At 37.8% G+C, this 18,672-nt stretch overlaps 1 protein-coding gene across 2 annotated transcripts in view; it reads left to right on the plus strand.

Annotated features, from left to right (window-relative positions):
* The window catches only part of SCAF8 (SR-related CTD associated factor 8), a 95,618-nt gene that overhangs the window by 26,296 nt on the left and 50,650 nt on the right, over positions 1 to 18,672 (plus strand). For both annotated transcript variants that reach the window (XM_058834648.1, XM_058834647.1), the window contains exons 5-9: positions 839 to 995; positions 2,152 to 2,282; positions 12,229 to 12,405; positions 16,022 to 16,101; positions 16,505 to 16,622. In XM_058834648.1, the coding sequence (XP_058690631.1) occupies positions 839 to 995; positions 2,152 to 2,282; positions 12,229 to 12,405; positions 16,022 to 16,101; positions 16,505 to 16,622 (663 nt within the window). The remainder of the gene's footprint in view (positions 1 to 838; positions 996 to 2,151; positions 2,283 to 12,228; positions 12,406 to 16,021; positions 16,102 to 16,504; positions 16,623 to 18,672) is intronic.

Genomic DNA, 18,672 nt, shown 5'->3' on the forward strand with positions numbered 1-18,672 from the left:
GATAGCAAACACCAGATCCTGTGAAGAATTTCCTGCTCTTTGTAATGCAACTGATTTTTTTCCCCAAAATAATGCAAAATTTTTCCTTTTGGTGGAAGTGAAGCTTATTGAAAAAAAGTGTGGAAGTAGATCAAAATTACGATCTGTTTGTGATGTAATAGAATGTTTCTATTGTAATAGAAAAACATGTAATAGACATGTAAGCTGAACAATGAGTTACAGCTAATGGAATTGTATGAAGTCTTAATTTGGTTTTTTTTCCTTCCGCATGATCCACCTTTTTAATTTTACTATGTATTTTCAATAGGCAGGTAATTGTGTTCCAGTTTAAACTTTTAAATTCCTCACTTCATCACGACAGCTTGCAAAATATGAAGCTGCTTTTCTAACAAAAATGTTTAGCAGTCTTAGTAGTATATGCCCATTTTTCAGTGCACATAAATTATTTTGGTTCATAGGCAGAACTGAATTACATTTATATATGTTAACTGTAAAAAATTGGGAGAGTAATAATTTATTATTTTAATTATTAGTGATGCTTTAAAATGCATCCTTAAAATAATTTTCCTTCCATGACATCTTCCAAGACGAAAGGCACATTTTTGGTTGAGAGAACGTTTTCAGCTGTGTGTAGTACCTCTTTGCTGTTGCCTAGGATCAGTCACAGGTTTACAGTGTAGACATATTTGGTGTCATGCAATGTAACTGTCCTTGCTGTTTGCAAACAAAGGTCCTTCAGTCTAGACAGATTAAGGTTGCTAGCTAAGAATTCCACAATCAGTAACAACAAGAAAAATAAGCATGACTCAGATCTTTTATTGTCTTTTCTTAATTTTAGAGCAAAATTGTTAGAGTGCTTAATTTGTGGCAGAAGAATAATGTCTTCAAGAGTGAAATTATTCAGCCTCTCTTGGATATGGCAGCAGGAATTCCTCCTCCCGTTGTGACCCCTGTCTTGCCCAGCACTACAGCTGCTATGAGCAACAATACACCAGGTAAACAAAACCAGATGGAAGTCATACTTTGAATCAAAACACTTCTGTCAGCTTTGGTATGTTGCCTGTTAACATGCTGAATTATCTCACTCAAATGCTAGCAAGAATATTACAGACACCATCAAGATCAGGGAAACAGGAAAACATTATTGTAAATGTAGGTTTGATCATTTTGTGCTCTGAGCATCTGCCTTGCTGATGCAGGTAGATGGCAGGAAAACGGATTTTTAATTTTTCACTTCATCAAAATCTTTTCTTTTAAGGTTGGGAAATTGGAAATTGGAATATTGGAAATTGGCCAGATAGAAATGGCTTTTGGCACCTGCTTTTGTAACCCACCTTTTGCTGATCTTCTGCTGAAAAGCAATGAGATGGACAAATTAACCTTAGTTTTCATTGGCAAAACAAATATGTGAGATTTTCAGATCTTGGAGTGCTTTTTCTGCATCTTCCAGCTCAGTATTTTTTATTTTTATACAGTATGACTACATTAAATTATTAGAATCATAAGTCTTAAATTCTGATGCAAATTGACTTTTAAAACAGTAATCTAGTAATACTTAGCATTCATTGGTGGATCTCTACTTCTGAGCTATAAATGCAAAAATATTTGCAACTGTGGAGGATTCTTCTGGATTATGGCATGAGACTAATTATCAGTGCTGATTTAGACTCAGTGTTTCTATTGAGAAAAAACAATAAAACAAGCAATCCTCATTAATCCAGCTGATGCAGGGTGAAATTTTTAGTAGAATCTTTCAGACTCCTCCTGGAGATAAAGTGCAAGTCCAGTGAGATTCAGACTAGCAGACAGAGAGATTGCTAACAATTATCTTTTGGTATATGTAGTTTCCATGTAATATTTTGGAATACTGTGTGAAACCTATTTATTTTGCCTTCATCAGTGTTTTTGCTAATAATCCCAATAGGTCAATAGTGAAAAGAACTGTGAACTACACTAACACAAAGTAATTCTGCTGCTTGAGGAATGCTGATGTGAGTCTTTGTTATTCCTGTGTGCTCTCCGTGTATGTCAGAAAAATAGTTTCAATTTATGTGCTTTCTCAGTGTTTAATAATGCTTTTTTTTCTTCTCTAACACTATATTTGATTTCTGTGTTAAAATATTTTGGTATATTGATTTTTCTCTTTTTTAGGTACACCTGTGACTCCAGTTACCCCAGCCAATGTGGCACAGAGTTTACCTGATCCTTGGGTATCTCAGATTGCTAACACAGATACCCTTGCTGCTGTTGCACAGATTTTACAGAGTCCTCAAGGCCAACAGGTAACTATTTTGTAGACAGTTACACTGCCGACATTGTAGACTCTCTGATACTTTGTGTCTTTAAGGTAAGGAATGCTTTCATGAGAATCTCTTGTATTTATGTCCAGTATCTATGTTAAGTTTCCCATGCGATTGTTCATTACAAGTAAGTTCCAAGTCAATTTAAACTCCATGTTACCTTTTGTGCCCAGCACCTTTAAAGCTTTAAAAGTGTCTCAGAAGTTACTTCAGATAAGATGGTCTGTAATGCATACTTGTCTACATAGATGACAAGTACAGATCTATTGCAGAGGACTAAATCAAGAGCAAGAATAAGATTTCATGGATATAGATATAAAGTAGAATGCAAATAAAGCATATATCTCTGTTGGATGCCTGAAGAAGAGCTAAACATTGTACAAAATTATAGAATGGGAGCAAACTTGTTCGGGAAGTGTACTGTGTAATGATTCAGTTTTTTATCTTTCCATCAGCTAAACATAGATCTTATTTTGCAGCATTCAAAAATAAGATTTCAGAAGTTACTGTGTTCTTCAGTTTTTAAATGCTCAACTCCAAGAAGTGTCTTGATGTCCAGCATCACAAGAACTGCTTGTTCTCATAATCTGCAGTTACATAAATTAAGCACACACTACTGGCTTTCTGTAAAAATGTAGATCATTTTTCAGTCTGTGCTAGAGCTGTGGCACCTGCATAACTGTGGCATTATGATTTTTATTTGGCGTGAGGTTGTTCTACCTGCTGGCATACTAAACAAAAATCTCATGCATGAAAATGAGAAGCAGTGGCTAGTGAAAGCTCTGGTGCTGGCAATAATGATTTTACTTGGTGAGAGTGTTTTACAGTATTTAGCTAACTAGAATTGACTGTAATTGTTCATAAGTTAAGTGGAGGGAATATTTTTATCTGATTACACTGGAAGAAATGAAATCACTGAAAAATGAAGCAAAATGAGTTTGTGGTGGGATACTTTGTGAAATATGAAGGAAAAACTGTGGACTAGCTCTTAAACAAGAAAAGGATATGAAATTAGAATGGTAAATACATGGAAAGTCAGTGAGGTAATTTTAAAGATTGTTGCTTAGCAAATACAAAAAAGAAAATGAAAGAGAAAAAAATGAAGATGAGAAGATAATTAGGTTTTTAAAGTCAGCAGATCACAAAGAAATGACATTTGGATATTTAGCTCAAAATGGTCTTAAGCAGATGAGATACTGCAGACTAGGTACACAATAAATATGTACATGCAGATGTCTGGGATTGGTAGAGGAACTATATTTGCTTACATCCTTTTCCATCTCTTTTCTTCTTGTTCTCCACACCATTCCATCTGCCACAACCTCTCCCTGGCTCCCTAACTCCAAGGACCTTGATTTAATCCTACAGTTGTGTTTTATGGGTGAGAATGCATGCAGGTAAATTGAGAGACTAGACCTAAGAGAGGGCCAGCTAAGAAAGATGTGACCAACAAGAATGTGAAAACAGCAAGAATGGTGCCCACCCAGGATTTTTCCACTCTAGGGCCTCCTCTGCTTCTTCAGTTTGATTCCTTCCTACTGAGAGCAGTGCACAGGGCGGACCAGCTGTATCAGACAAAAGGGGGCGAGGAGGGAGCTCCTCAGTTTTGCCTATTGCAATAACCAGGGGAAGCTCTTGCTGAGGTAGATCAACAATTGAAGCCTTTTCAGAGGCTCTGCTGTATAAGAAATCTGTATAACTTTTTTAAAAGAGCAAGGAAAAATGTTTCACATTATCAGAAAGTAACTCTTAAACAATCGTGAAAAAGGGTTATACATTTTTGATGCATTGTGGAAGAAATTGAACCTAATCAGTTTATGAAGTTTCTAGTGAGGCTAGCAAGAAGGGAGGGATTGAACCCTTCAAGAGTTTAGTGGGGAAACCTATAAGTGGTTGGAATATTGAAGGTAAGGGTAATCATGGACTAACGTCAGCAAATTTGAACTACCTGAATTTGTTCAACCTTTTTTGCACAAATACCTAAAGATAAGGCTCTAGGGATTTATCTTGAGGATGTCAAACAACTGCTTCCTCTAATTCCACAGTGGTTTAGGAGAACTTCTTTTCTTAGGGTTGATATTTTTCCTTAAAGCAAATCTGCACAATTTTTTGGAAGCATCCTTATTCAGTAGATAAATTGATCTCATGAAAAAGCCTTTTATTTCCTCATTAGGACAGCTTCTCTAGAAGATTATATACAGATAGGAATTTGAAGTAAGGAAATCATGATAGACCGAGTGATTGTTTTGTACACTTGCTTTTTATGTTTCATTAGCATAGCAAGAGAATTGCATTCTATCAACCTACACCTGAGTTTCACCATGAGATTTCACTTGTGACTTCTGCAGAGACACTAGTGCAAGCTCTCCCTACAAACAGGTTGCATTGGCACAAAGTGGAGCTTGCAAGAGTGAAGTTGTTTTCTCCGTACAAGTTTTGTTACAGGACACAGATTATGGTAATATAGGTGGGTCCTCAGGAAGCTGGAGTAGACTAAGATTTTTTCCAGGTCAGAAGGAATCAAACTGGAGAAACAGAAGAGGGGGGACCCTAGAAAGCAGGAAATCCTAAGTGGTTATGATGCCTTGAGAAGGCTGACTTAGAACAGAGGCTAGACAAAATTAAGAATAGTGTAGGTATTTATTGAAAGGCCTTAAAGGATACGCCTTGGGCAGTACAAGAGCCTGGCCAAGGATTCGTCCAAGATGGACCTAAAATGGTCACAAAGTGGACAACCGGTCATGAGGTCTCATATTTACAAGTTTTGGTCCATCTTCATATTGGGGCCCAATCACAGCTTCTGATTATGAAGTCCCATCCTTCTTGTTTTCTCTCTTCAGTCCACCTTTGTTCATGCTTTTGGGCCTGATTGTCCTGTCCATTGTAATGATTGTCCTTGGTATCAAGCTAGAAAAGGAATTGTTTTGTTTACCTACCATGTGATGAGAGCTCACTAACACTTAATATGAAGCTCAAAACTGCACACCTAAGCAGCACAGAATATGGAAAATAAGGAAGCTAAAACTTAAGGCATCATTTCTCCCCTTTTGAGGCTTGATGAGGCCTTTACGTTGTCGAGTCTCTATTCTAAATATCTGCTAATAATAGATGTTTAATAACTGATAAATATCTAACAATAGTAAACAGCTAACAATAATAAACATCTAACAACAGATAAATATCTAATAGTAACTAAATATCTAACACTAGATAAGTATCTAATAACAGTAAATATCTAACAGTAAATATCTGACACTAGATAAATAGCAATAATAATAATAATAAACAGTAATAAACATGTAACAGTAGTAATGATTTGCACAGTCAAATATTCTATCATGCAAAGAAGAATAATGATTATTGTGAACAGTTCTTTAGACACAAGAGAGGAATCATTTAAAGTAAGTTTTCGTCTGCATCAGTCTCTCTTTTTACAGTTGTTTCAGGAGCAGAAGCTTTCTTAACTCTGGAGTAGTGAATCCAGGGTCTTTTGCCAGCAACTTTGACTGTGGTGAGGGTGGCCAGCTGAACTTGGAATGGTCCTCTCCACTTAGCTTGTAGAGGATCACTGTCCCACCACTTAAGATAGACCGAGTCTCCAGATTGGAAGGGATGTGCAGGTGTTTTCTGTCCTATAGGGCTGGATAGCACAGTGTAATCCTGGAGCTTCTGCAAAGTGGAACCTAAAGCCATTAGATATCTCTGCAAATCAAGTTTCCCCTTCACATGAACTTCACCTAGAATATGTGGAATTTGATATGGTCTGCCATACAGTGTTTCATAGGAACTGATGTTATCCCTCCTCCTTGTTGTATGTGGATTCTCAGTAAAGCTATAGGCAAGGCCTGAACCCATGTCATGGATGTTTCCTGACAAATTTTGCTAATTTGTGTTTTGAGAGTCCCATTTGTATGTACAACTTACCACTTGCTTGGGGTCTGTAAGGTGTATGCAGATCCCAATTCCCAAAATCTGGCTAACTTCTGTAACCACTGTTGCAACCAAGTATGGTCCCCTATCTGATGACATCCTCAAGGGAACCCCTAACCTTGGAATTATATGATTGGGCAAAACTTTCACCACTTCCTTGGCTGTGTTCTTCTGACAGGGGTAAGCCTTTGGCTGCTCACTGAAGGTGTCATCTAATACCAGTATGTACCAGTATCCCTCTTTGCGTGGTAACTCTGCAGTCTATTTTCCAGGAAGATCCCCTGTTTTTGTTACTCCTAACGCAATTCTTTTCCTTGTGTCAGGGTTGTTCTTAAAGCAGATTTCACATTTGCTCACTACTGATTGTACAATGTCGTTCATTCCCTTTCCTATTACTATCCTTTTTAGATGTTTCAGAAGATTTTCAACCCCAAAATGTGTGTTTTCATGTTCTCTTTGAGCTACCTCCTGAAGGATCAAGGGTGGGACTACAACCTGGTTTGCTGGTGTAACAGCCCATCTACTTTCTGTGATCTCAACTTTAAGAAATTTAATTAGTTTGTGGTCTGCTTGGTCATATTTTGGGGTGAACCCTGACAAATCAATCTCTTTTTATGGAATTACTGTGAGAATACCTTTTTCTGCAATCCCTCTTGCTGCTTTATCAGCAAAGTGATTTCCCAACTCTGGAGTGGTTTTCCCTTTTTGGTGACCTCTGCAATGCATGATAGCTACTTCTGTGGGTTTTTTAATGCTCTCTAAGAAGGCAAGTATTTGTTCAGCATGTTTGATTTGATTACCTTGAGTCCTCTCTCCTTCCAGATGGTTCCATGGGTGTGGACAACACTAAATGCATATTTAGAGTCAGTCCATTTATTTACCTTCTTTTCTTCTCTCAGGTCTAGGGCTCTCATCAGTTCAATAAGTTCAGCTTTCTGTGATGACATGTCTGCTGGCAGGGCCCTTACCTCGATCACCTTGTCCTGTGTGGTCACTGCATAGCCTGTCATCCTTTTGCCATTTTTCATGAAGCTGCTCCCATTTGTAAAAAGCTCCCGATCTGGATTTTCTGGGGGCATATCCTTCAGGTCTGGTCGCCTAGAATAAACCTCTTCAATAGTCTGTAAACAGTCATGTTCAGGCTCATTGTCAATTAAGGTGGAGGACAGAAACATGGCAGGGTTAACAACAGGTTGTTTTCAGGGTAACATCATCCTGCTTTAATAACAGTACTTGATATTTAAGCATCCAGTTACCATATAACCAATGCTCCTTCTCTTGTTCCAGTACAGCTGCTACTGCGTGGGGTACATACACTACAATGTGTCGCCCAAGGGTGGGTTCTTGGGCTTCGTGGATCAAGATGACAGTGGCTGCCACAGCCTTCTGACCAGCCTTGGGCAACATTGCCTAGCTGTTTAGAAAAGTAGGCTACAGCCCTGCATTGGTTCCCAAGGTGCTGTGCTAGTTCCTTCAAAGCCACATTCAGTCTCTCCATATGTGAAAAGTTCAAAAGGTTTAGTTAAGTCTGGCAGTCCCAGTGCTGGAGCTGACATTAGAGTGTTACAGCTGTTTAAAAGCTGCTCTAGTGTTTTCAGTCCATATGGTAATTCCTCTTGTGGTTGCTTTTAATGCTCCATATAGGGGTTTTACCAGCAGCCCATAATTTGCTAACCACAAACAACACCAATCTACCATTCCCAGGAAAGCTTGCATCTCTCTTACAGTATGGGGCTCTGGAAGTCGACAGATGGATTCTTTCCGTTCTTTGCTGAGCTGTCAGTGTCCACCAAAGATCTCAAGCCCTGAGTAAACTACTGCTTCTTTAGCAATCTGTGCCTTTTCTTTAGAAACTCTGTACCCGCTCAGTCCAAAGAAGTTTAATGAACTTAGAGTAAATTGTATACAGTCATCTCTGGTTCCAGCTACAATCAGGATGTCATCCACATATTGAAAATAAGTCCTTCTGGCTCCTGTCTTTTCCAGTCCTCTAGTTCCTTTGCTAGCTGGTTTCCAAATATTACTGGGCTGTTCTTGAAACTTTGGGATAAAACTGTCCAAGTAAGCTGACTTTTTTCTCCCTGTCTTGGGATTTTCCCACTCAAAGGCAAAAAGCTCTGGTTTGTTGCTGTTTTTGTGCACAGGAATGCAGAAAAAGCTGTTTGTTGCTGTTTTTGTGCACAGGAATGCAGAAAAAGGCATCCTTCAGGACTACAACAGTAAACCATCCTAATTTGTGTGTCAGTGTGGTCAAAAGGGTGTAGGGATTGGCTACCACTGGGTGGATGTGCTCTGTAATTTTGTTAATTGCTCTTAAATCTTGCACTGATTGATAACTCTTACCATCTACTTTCTTAACAGCTAAAATTGAGGTGTTGAATTTGTATTCACATAGCAATACTAAACAGTGTTGTAGGAATTTTTCAATTACAGATACCAGTCTCTTATGGTTCTCTAATTTCAAAGGGTATTGTTATTTCCTTACCAGTGTAACTCCTGATTTGAGTGTAATACTCACTGTTTCTGCCAGTTTGTATCTTCCTGGGATATCACTGGCCCACACTATTGCATTTACCACATTCTCAACTTCAGCAGGGATTTCACCACATTTTTCCTATATAAAAAGTGCTGGAACTTGGACAAATTTAGATTCAGGAATTACAACTCTTACACCTTTTCCGTTTTTAAATTTAATTTCTGCTTCAAATCTTTCTAGCAAATCCCTCCCCAGCAATGGTTTAGGGGACTTAGGCATATAGAGGAATTGATGGGTTACCCAGTGCTTTCCAGTTTAAATTTTAAAGGTTGGAAGAAAGGCTGTGTTTTGCTTACCCCGGTTGCCCCAACAACATGAACGGTATCGTGACTCAGAGTCTCTTCTAAGGTGTTTAACACAGAATATGCTGCTCCAGTATCTACCAGAAATTCAATGTCCTTTTTTCCCCAGCTTAGCTATAACTGGAGGCTCTGCTGGTGTGGGTAGCCTTCATTCAGAGCTTGAGCCGCTTGAGGTTTGTACTACTGGGAGTTGAGGAACTGAGGATTTTTCTTTCAGTGCAGGACAGTCATTCTTCCAATGCCCCCACTACTTACAGTAAGCACATTGGTCCTTCTCTGTAGGGGGAATTTTCTTGGATGACTTTTCCTGAGTTGCCTTCTTACTAGGTTGAGTTTTAACTCTTTCAGTTGGGTCCCTATCTCGAAATACCTTCCAGGCAACATCTAGCAGTTTATCTATGTCTCAAACTCCCTCTATCCTTTGCAGCTTTCCTCTTGTATCATTTGAAATCTGACCCAAGAACAAAAGTACTAGATGTGCTTTACCATCAGCTGATTCAGGATCTAAATCTGTATATTTGATGGCAGTTTCTCTTAACCTGTTTAAAAAATCAGTGGGTGATTCATCATAATTTTGCCTTCATAAAGCTTTGACCAAATTATAGCTTTAGGAACACCATGTTTTAACTCATATGCCACGAAGCTTTGATAACACTTTAACCTCGCCATATGTGCTGGTATATTTGGATCCCACCCTAGATTTTCCAGGGGGAATATCTGAGTGACAATGCCTTGAAGCAGTCCACTGGCTATTCTCCCTTCAACTGATGTTGTGATGGCTTTATTGACTATTCATCTCTCAGTGGGATCAAGTAATGTGTCTAGCATAGAGTTCAAATCAGCCCAGTCAGGGTTTTGTGAGTTAGTTGCTCTTTCTACTAATGTTGCCGCTTTATCTTGGTTCTCTTCATATTTCCCCACAGTAGTTTTCCCTTGCTATAACTTGATAAGGGAGTATGGAATCTTCACATATATTGGCCCCTGATTGCCGACTGCCTGCCTTAATGGGGCCTGCAAAACTGGTTATTTTGGTCCTTCTCCTTTATCCTTTTTTGACATAGTACGTTTGGGAATTGGACTACACTCTTTGGTGGCTTTTATCACTATCTTTCCCCTCCTTCGCCTGTTTAGGGCAACAGTGATCTCCTCAGTCTCATCCTGCTCCAGTTGCTTGAGCAAGAGCTGTCTGACTCCGTTGTAGCAAATAATCTAGTTCGACTAGTCCCAATCGTAGAAGGCACCATGAAGGATTTACTGCGACGTTGGTCCCGGGCTGTGTCTCCGATCTTTGGTGAAGTCATCCCCTGAGGCAGCTCTCTGGCGTTCAGGGTTGCTATGAAAACTCACAGCCCTGAGGGCCGAAGAGCCGCCACGCCCCCTATGGGGGGGGGGGGAGGGGGCTGTCCCCTCGCCACCCTTTTTATAGAAGGCTCGGCCCCCTGGCTCCTCCTCCAGGGGCGGTGCTGAGGGCTGCACATGCTGGCTGTCACCTCCCCCGACCCCTCCCCTTTGTGCGGTGACAGCGCGGGGGCTGTGTCCGTGGCTGCCAAGGCTCGCCTTTCTCCTCCATCGGTGGCTGGGACCCTGCCTGAGCTGCCCCTGCCCCCGCCCTCCCTTGTCGTGACAACGGCTCTGATGGTGGCGGCGGGGGTGGGGGGGGCACACCCAGACCTGGGCCCGGGCCCACCCTCATATCGGGGGCAACTTAGACTAGACTAACTCTGCCTTTCTGTTTGCTGCTGGGCTTTGTTGACATGCTAAGATCATAAAAAGCCTAGCATATTCTAATTCATCGAGGTATCTATCTTCACGTATATGGGAAATCAAACTTGATAGTAATCTCTTATAAAAACTACCAAATTTAGGCCACACCTCATCATTATTAAGTTCATAAGTCAGCCAGATGTTTTCTGAGAGTTGGGTAAGTTTGAATTTAAAAAACATCGATTCCCCACCAGTCAGGTCCCGCCAGTTTTTCAATACTAACCCCAAAAGGCTATCTCTTGGGATATTACTATTACAACGTTCACAGGAGAATATACACCCCATGTCTTAACAGTTATGAGTAAGAAAGTCCATGGAGATCAAAAGAACCGAGGGAAAGTGAAATAGCAAGCAAGAACAGTTAAGGTATGGGATTTGGACTCCTGACCTTCGGAGCCAGTGGTGCAGTGAGTTAGCACTCAAGCTAACTCACTGCACCACTGCCAGCAGAAAAACCTGCAAGAGATCTCTCAGCACCTAACTCAGTTGGCAGACAGAATACCCCTTTATTCAATTACTCATGTTCCTCTGATACCAGGTTCTTGGGCTCTGATACCTTCTGGACTGCAGCTGGGGCCCTCTCCAGGACTGCCAGCAGGAGCAGAGGAGCAGGAGCTGTGTGTTGCTCTGCTCCAGAGGGTTTTCCAGATGCCTCCTGTCTCATCTGGGTCGCCAGAACTGATGCCTTGAGAAGGCTGACCTAGAACAGAGGCTAGACAAAATTAAGAATAGTGTAGGTACTTATTGAAAGGCCTTAAAGGATACGCCTTGGGCAGTACAAGAGCCTGGCCAGGGATTCATCCAAGATGGACGTAAAATGGTCACAAAGTGGACAACCGGTCATGAGGTCTCACATTTATGAGTTTTGGTCCATCTTCATATTGGGGTTAATTGTCCAATCACAGCTTCTGATTATGAAGTCCCATCCTTCTTGTTTTCTCTCTTCAGTCCACCTTTGTTCATGCTTTTGGGCCTGATTGTCCTGTCCATTGTAATGATTGTCCTTGGTATCAAGCTAGAAAAGGAATCGTTTTGTCTACCTACCGTGTGATGAGAGCTCACTAACACTTTAATATGAAGCTCAAAACTACACACCTAAGCAGCACAGAATATGGAAAATAAGGAAGCTAAAACTTAAGGCATCAGTGACTGCCATTGTCATGCAGCTTGTCAGAGCAAGTTAGGAAAAAGAAGCATCTGACTATTTTATCAGCCCCAGAAAACAAATTAGCCAGTACGTGGGAACAAAATTTGCTGTAAATGAAAACAAACCAAGACGAAATAATAGCCACAGGTTAGATGCTACTTCATTCCTGGGAGTTTTTTTACTAAGTGGAAGAGGAAAGGTCTATCTTTAAAAAAATCTTGTTCAATGTATTTATCTTCTCTCTTTTAGCTTCAGCAGTTGATACAGACACTGCAGATACAGCAGCAGAAACCTCAGCCTTCACTACTTCAAGCCCTGGATGCTGGTCTCGTCGTTCAGTTACAGGCCCTCACAGCACAACTCACAGCTGCAGCAGCTGCTGCTAACACACTTAATCCACTGGAACAGAGTGTCTCTTTTAATAAGGTAAAAATCAAAAAATAGAAATTTGAAGAAGTATTTATTTTTAAAAGGTATGTGAGAAGTTCTTTTGGATTTTATTGTTTGACTTCAGACATTTAAAAATACATTTACTATTTATTTACTATTTTATATTACTATTTACTAGTAAAAAATCCTATTACTAATACTATAAAGTGCTACAGCTTGAAAATACAAAAAAGTTGTCTAGACAGTAGCGTAAGACTAAATAGCACATTCTAGAATATGTAGAGATGGAAGGGACCCACAAAGGTTATTAAATATGGTAATAAATTTGATTTATGATTTAGCAAAATTAATCGATCATTACATATTTTTTCCCCACTTTTTGTAACACAACAATGAGAATTGTTTCTTAGAAGGTAATAAATGGAAAATATGCAGGAATTAATATACACTGTTTCCTCAGAGTAAAAAGTTGGATTTGTAATTTTCTTGCATTATAAAGTATGTGCCAAGAAAACTTCAATTTTAGCCACAAAGTGATGTAAGTGAATAAATAAGCATGTAGGTAAAGAAAATTTTATTGCAAGAAAACCCAAAACCAACTAACCAACCGAAAAACCGAACATCAACCACTACTTCCTCCCCCCAAAAAAAAAAAGAGTCAAAAGCCCCCAAACCAAACTACTAAATAAAACAGAATGCAGGAATTTAAGAATACTAATGCCAAGTAGCAACAATCATGCCGGCAATTGCGGTCATAGTAGTATAATACCTATAATAAAGAAAAGGAAGAACTTCTGCTCAAAGAATTATAACTAACTAGAGAAATAAATAAATAAACATAGGAGTTCTATTATCTTTGGAAGAAACAGGTTATGTGTACATGATCTCTGTAAGATTGTACTGGAGTGAATAAATAGTAAGAATAAGGAGGTTGGAGAAGCAAAAAACCCTTTTTAATTCTTCACTCAGATAATCTCTTTTTATTGAAAGTAATGCAGCTGTAAAAATAAGTCAGGAAAAGAATATCCTGTACCCCTATACCACAGCTGTAACCATCAACTTGAGAGGGGTGTAATCCCAGGGAATGAATGCATCAGTTAATAGGAATTGATATAATATTTACATACTGGAAGTATTTTATAGTACAGCATTATTCTGCAGACTTTAATTCCAGCATTTCCATGGATTGGTATATTCATAGGTGTGGCTGTCTTGAATTTTGGACAGCTGAAGTGAAGCAAATTGAAGGAATTCACATTTTGATGAGATGTTTGTATACAGACTTAAAAGAAAGGGCAGCTTTTATGATAAAAAACATTTATTAGTATTGTGATCCAAAGGAAACTATAAAGCATAGTTTTCATTCCATGACATAATGTTTGTGAATTGGATAACAAATATAAATAGTGCAAGAAAATAATTTTGATAAATACGTAAGTGAACATCTTTTTTTAAAAAAAAAATATTTGGCAGTTCTTCCAGTCCTTTGTTTTCAATCTCTTCAGTTTCTTGTATTTTGTGTTACTTAATTGTGCAAATTGATCTGCATTATGTGAAAAATTCTTCTGGCAACATCAAATATGCATGTTTTCTGATACTGCTACAGAACCAAATACTTGTGTTACAGTAAAAAAAAATTTGTTCAACATTTCCTATGCATAGTATGCATTTACTGTGCACCCTTTATTTTAATTTCCAAAGAGAATATCCTGATTCTTATGAAAAAAATTTGTTTCCTTTCTAATAAAAAGCTTTTTTCATGTCTTTAATCTCTTCTGTTAGTTTTTCTGAACATATTTTCTTCTTAGGTAATTAAAGTAACGTTGTAGCATAAAGGGAAGAGTCTGTGCTTTTTATATGCCTGTGTGTGTAACATTAAACTTGGTATCCTAGTATTGAATTTGGTTTAATTTCTATTACTTCATTGTAGAGAGTATTCTTTTACAAACCATGTAAAAATCCAGATCTTTCAGTTCAGATTTTTCGTTTCAATATGTACAATGCTACTTAAACCAAATGTAAACAAAAATCATGCTGCATGTTCACCTGTCTTGGCTGGAAGTTCTCTCGTTTTCTCTGGCCTTGGTTAATCTAAATGTTTGCTTTGTTTGTCATGAGCTGGTGACTAGTTTCTATTTATTTCTTTTTTCAGCCATACAAATAATACATATTCTGTTATTTTCCTTCCTACTTCGTCATGATGAAAGATACATGATGATTAATAGTATTCTAAGTTTGAGGTTGTTTTTCTAAAATGCACAATTTTTTTCAGAGCAGCAGCATTTATTAAGTACCTCATTGGAAAATATTCTAACAATACAAACAAAAAAGGCATCACCTTGATGTAAGTGGATTAGATAGATGTGGTGGAAGTAATTCTGGATTTTATCATCCCATCTCACATAAGATTGATGCTCTGTGTTTTTACTGTATTTTCTCAGAGACATACTTAGTCCTGCTTTCATAAATATTATATAGGGAAAAGTGGTTCTAAAAATTCTTGATTGAACAGTGATTGATCCATCTTCTAGTAAGCTTATGTTTGTTCTTCTTGCTGGACTCCAATAATTGAGAGCAAATAGAGCATCCTGAGAAAGAAAATGGGTTACTGAATCATCGTGGCTTGTTGCTGAAGATGTTTTTTGCCTTAGTATTTCAAAATGACTGCTGTATGTTCTCATCCTCTTGGTTTTTTTCATCTGAAATTAAGGTTTGAGAAGAAGCTATGGTGATTGATAGTATAGCATTAGCTCTGCTTTTCATAAAACTTCCAAGGTGTGTAAAGATACATGGACATGGCTTTAATAGCACAGCTCTATCATTAAATGATGAAGAAAAGGCAGTCTCACTGACAAATAACATCTGTTGTATTTCTGCATGCTTGTTCCTTAGTTTTTCTCTTCAGAAAAGTGAAGTGCTACTAAAATGCTTCTGAGCTTTTTGAAATTAACAGACAAACTTTTTTACTTAAGGAGAACTCCAGTGTAGACATCTTCATGGGTAACACAGGAAGTTTATCCAATTTTTTTTCCTTGTCAGATACCTTTCTTTTTATCCATTAGAAGGATTATTCCTCTTACATGATAACTGCTTGCTTTGATTTTTTTTTTTTGCAGACTGTATGAGAAGTTGTTTTCAAGGAGTAGTATATTTGAAGGAATTCAGGTTGTCTAAATGACACCTGTGTGTGAAAATACAGTAACTCTTTGTGAAGTTATCAAGCTGTAGGTCTTCCCTTGATATGAGCAGAGCAGTTTGATGATTACAAAAGGATTGAATAGTTGGCCTCTTTGTAGTAATTTCTTCTAATTAAAGGTACCATTACATAAAATTCATCTTTATTTAAGCTTTACTCCAAAGTAATTCTTAGTTACTGTGGAAAGAACATGTGGTTGTACTGTGGTTGCAGCAGAGCTCAGGAAAGCTGGGCCAAAATTTGATGCACTGAAGAGTCTGGTAGCAATAACAGTATGACATTTAATTTTCTATTCAGCTTATATGCCAAACTTTTTTTTGTGGGTTTTTTTTTTTGTTGTTGTTGTTTTTTGTTGTTTTAAGTTACGAAGTAACAGCATCTTTCCTACAGAAAAGGAAATATACATAAAGGGACATATAAGGAGTGTTCAGTAATGCTTATTTTGTTTTCTCCTAGAAGCTGATGGACAGGTTTGACTTTGGGGAAGAATCTGAACAAAATGAAGAGCCTAAAAAGGAAACTCCCTCTTCCCAATTGTAAGACCAAGCTATGTTTCTTATGGAAAATGCTAAAATTTGCGTGATGCTAATTGAATATTAGGATTAAGTACGGAAAATACTTATTTCCAAGCATAAGTACACTAAAATAGTAGGAGGAGAAAAGACAGTTTTCTAAATTACATACACATTTTACTATAAGTTTTTGTGCCAAAATATTTTTTGACTTTATCTTAAAGTTAGCATGTTATTTGCTTTTTATAGTTTTATTTATACAGTTGATGGGATAGCGATGATATTAGAAGGTGGAACTAGCTCCATTGTCCTCATTATTTTACATTTTAGTTAAACTTGAAACCCAGTTGTGAAGACCTGTTTACTAACTGTTTAAGAGAAAAACTGTAGGCTTTTTTTTTTTTTAATTTGAGTTATTTCATTTTAGGCCGTTAGTACCAGAATCTGTGAACAACTCACTTTTTCACCAACTAGCTGAACAGCTGCAGCAACAAAATTTAGAACATCTCAGACAACAGCTTCTGGAGCAGCAGCAGCCTCAAAAGGTAAGATCTCCATCTTGTGGCTGTTGTAGTAATTTATGTTCTCCACTGATTAAAAAAGTATATTCCAGGACAAAAAAAAATTGTGTTGTTACTGACAGTTTTCGTATAATTAAAGTCTTTGTTACTAGCTGACCATGTAACAGAAGCTTGCAGAGTGAGTGGGATAAGTGAAAAAAAGTTCTTAAAGCAGAAAAAAAACCTGCACAACCAAACATGTGGGAACTACGTATTAGGATACGTACTTAGGATAGAGTACTCATTAGGTAAGTTAGACTGTGCTTTGTCTATTCAGCTCTTTATATGGGGAAAAAAAAGCGCTTTCCTATGCTTGCAGAAGGAATAAGGTGAGCAGTGAGGTGATTATGCTCCTGTCTCTGAAGGGAGGACAGAATATTGGCTGTGGGTAACTTTAATTTCCCCATGTTTTATGTCTTGACTAATAATTGATGAAATAATTCTGTTGAAGAATCTGACCTAAAGAATAGAGTCACATATTTCCTGAGAAATTATTCATTAAGAACTGGTACTTGAGATAACCCTAGGATCCTTCTTAACTATATGAATAATGTCCTCTTTACACTGAAGTAACTTGGCTTGTTTCTACTGAGATTAGTCCTCAGTAATTAACTGTTCTTTTCCCTCCTGATCCCATTAAAAAATAAACCAAAACCAAAACAGACAGAAGTACTTTGTCTTGATCCTGGCCAGGTATAAAGTGGACTTCATGTGGAATGTTTGGATCTGGTTTCACTGGAAAATATAAATCTCAGATTGAAAGAAAAGACAAGGCATCACAAACTCAACAAACATCTGTTGGAGATTTTAGTTTAAGCTGTGCAAAGGCAAAGTCATAAACCATTGAATAGTAAGGGCTGGAAGAGACCTTAAGATCACCAAGTCCAGCTGTCAACCAACATTGCCGCTGTAACCCCTGAAATGATGCAAACCGCATCACCCAGCCCAGATCCAGATACCTCTTAAACTCCACCAGGGTTGGTGACCCCACCACCTCCCTGATTGATCTATTCCACTACCTGAGCCAAGTGCCTCAGCTTTCAATCAAGAATGCCATTTAAGCTTTGAATTTGTGACTTTAATAATTTAATTTTTACTAGATATTGTTTCTTTACTGCTTTATTCTACTGTTTTATTTTAATTTCTCATTTAAGTGTAGTAAATGTGAAGGAATATACAACATAGCTACAGACTAAATAGTTTTAGGTCTTACGTCTAATAAGATATCTAGCCATTTCTGTCTTTGAACACTAAAAATGTTGTAAAGGAATAAAGCATTGAAAAATGATCCGTTTGAGAAGCTTTTGATGTATCATATCAAAAAGTAACTGTCTAATTTGAAAATAGAAATATTGAATGCTTACCTTATTGTGAAATAAGCAAAATCACAGTTTACAGTACATTTATGGGTAGAACATTTATTTGACTCTCCCCTTACTATTTAATTTTCTATTACAAGACCTGATGAATTTTCCCTTCAGATCCAGTCTTCTTGTCTAGTCAGTATGGAGAGAAAGTTTTATTTTCACCTTGATAACAGGTAAAAGATACAAACTGCTGCTGGAACTACTTTGTAGTGACTGCAGTATGCTATGGGCAATATTTTTTTTAATTCCATGTGTAAGTCTCATTGAGAAAGATCAAAGGGAAAGAGAAGGAAAGATAAAGCACAAAACGAAATGATGAGGTATCTGATGAGGAACAGAGGGAAAGGAGGAGAGGATGGAAGATAAAAACAGAAGGAGCAACAAGAATTGTAGGCATTGATATCAAGGAACAGATGGTTGAAAAATAATTAAATATAAGGAAAATTAGACAAAACATTCTGTCAGAGGACAAATAATTGAATTACAGTAGAATATTTTTTTAAAAACTTGTTAAGTTTAAAAACTATAAAGATAAAATTGTTACTACTAGTCATTCTGCTAACTTCCTGTCATTCTCTAGGCAGATAGAATATGTAGGATTTGTTTAATTAGAAGTTAAAATATAGTGAGGATCACTAAAATGTTTACCTGCAGTAATGGATTATAGA

Source organism: Poecile atricapillus, chromosome 3, assembly GCF_030490865.1.
Source record: "Poecile atricapillus isolate bPoeAtr1 chromosome 3, bPoeAtr1.hap1, whole genome shotgun sequence".
NCBI lineage: Eukaryota > Metazoa > Chordata > Aves > Passeriformes > Paridae > Poecile > Poecile atricapillus.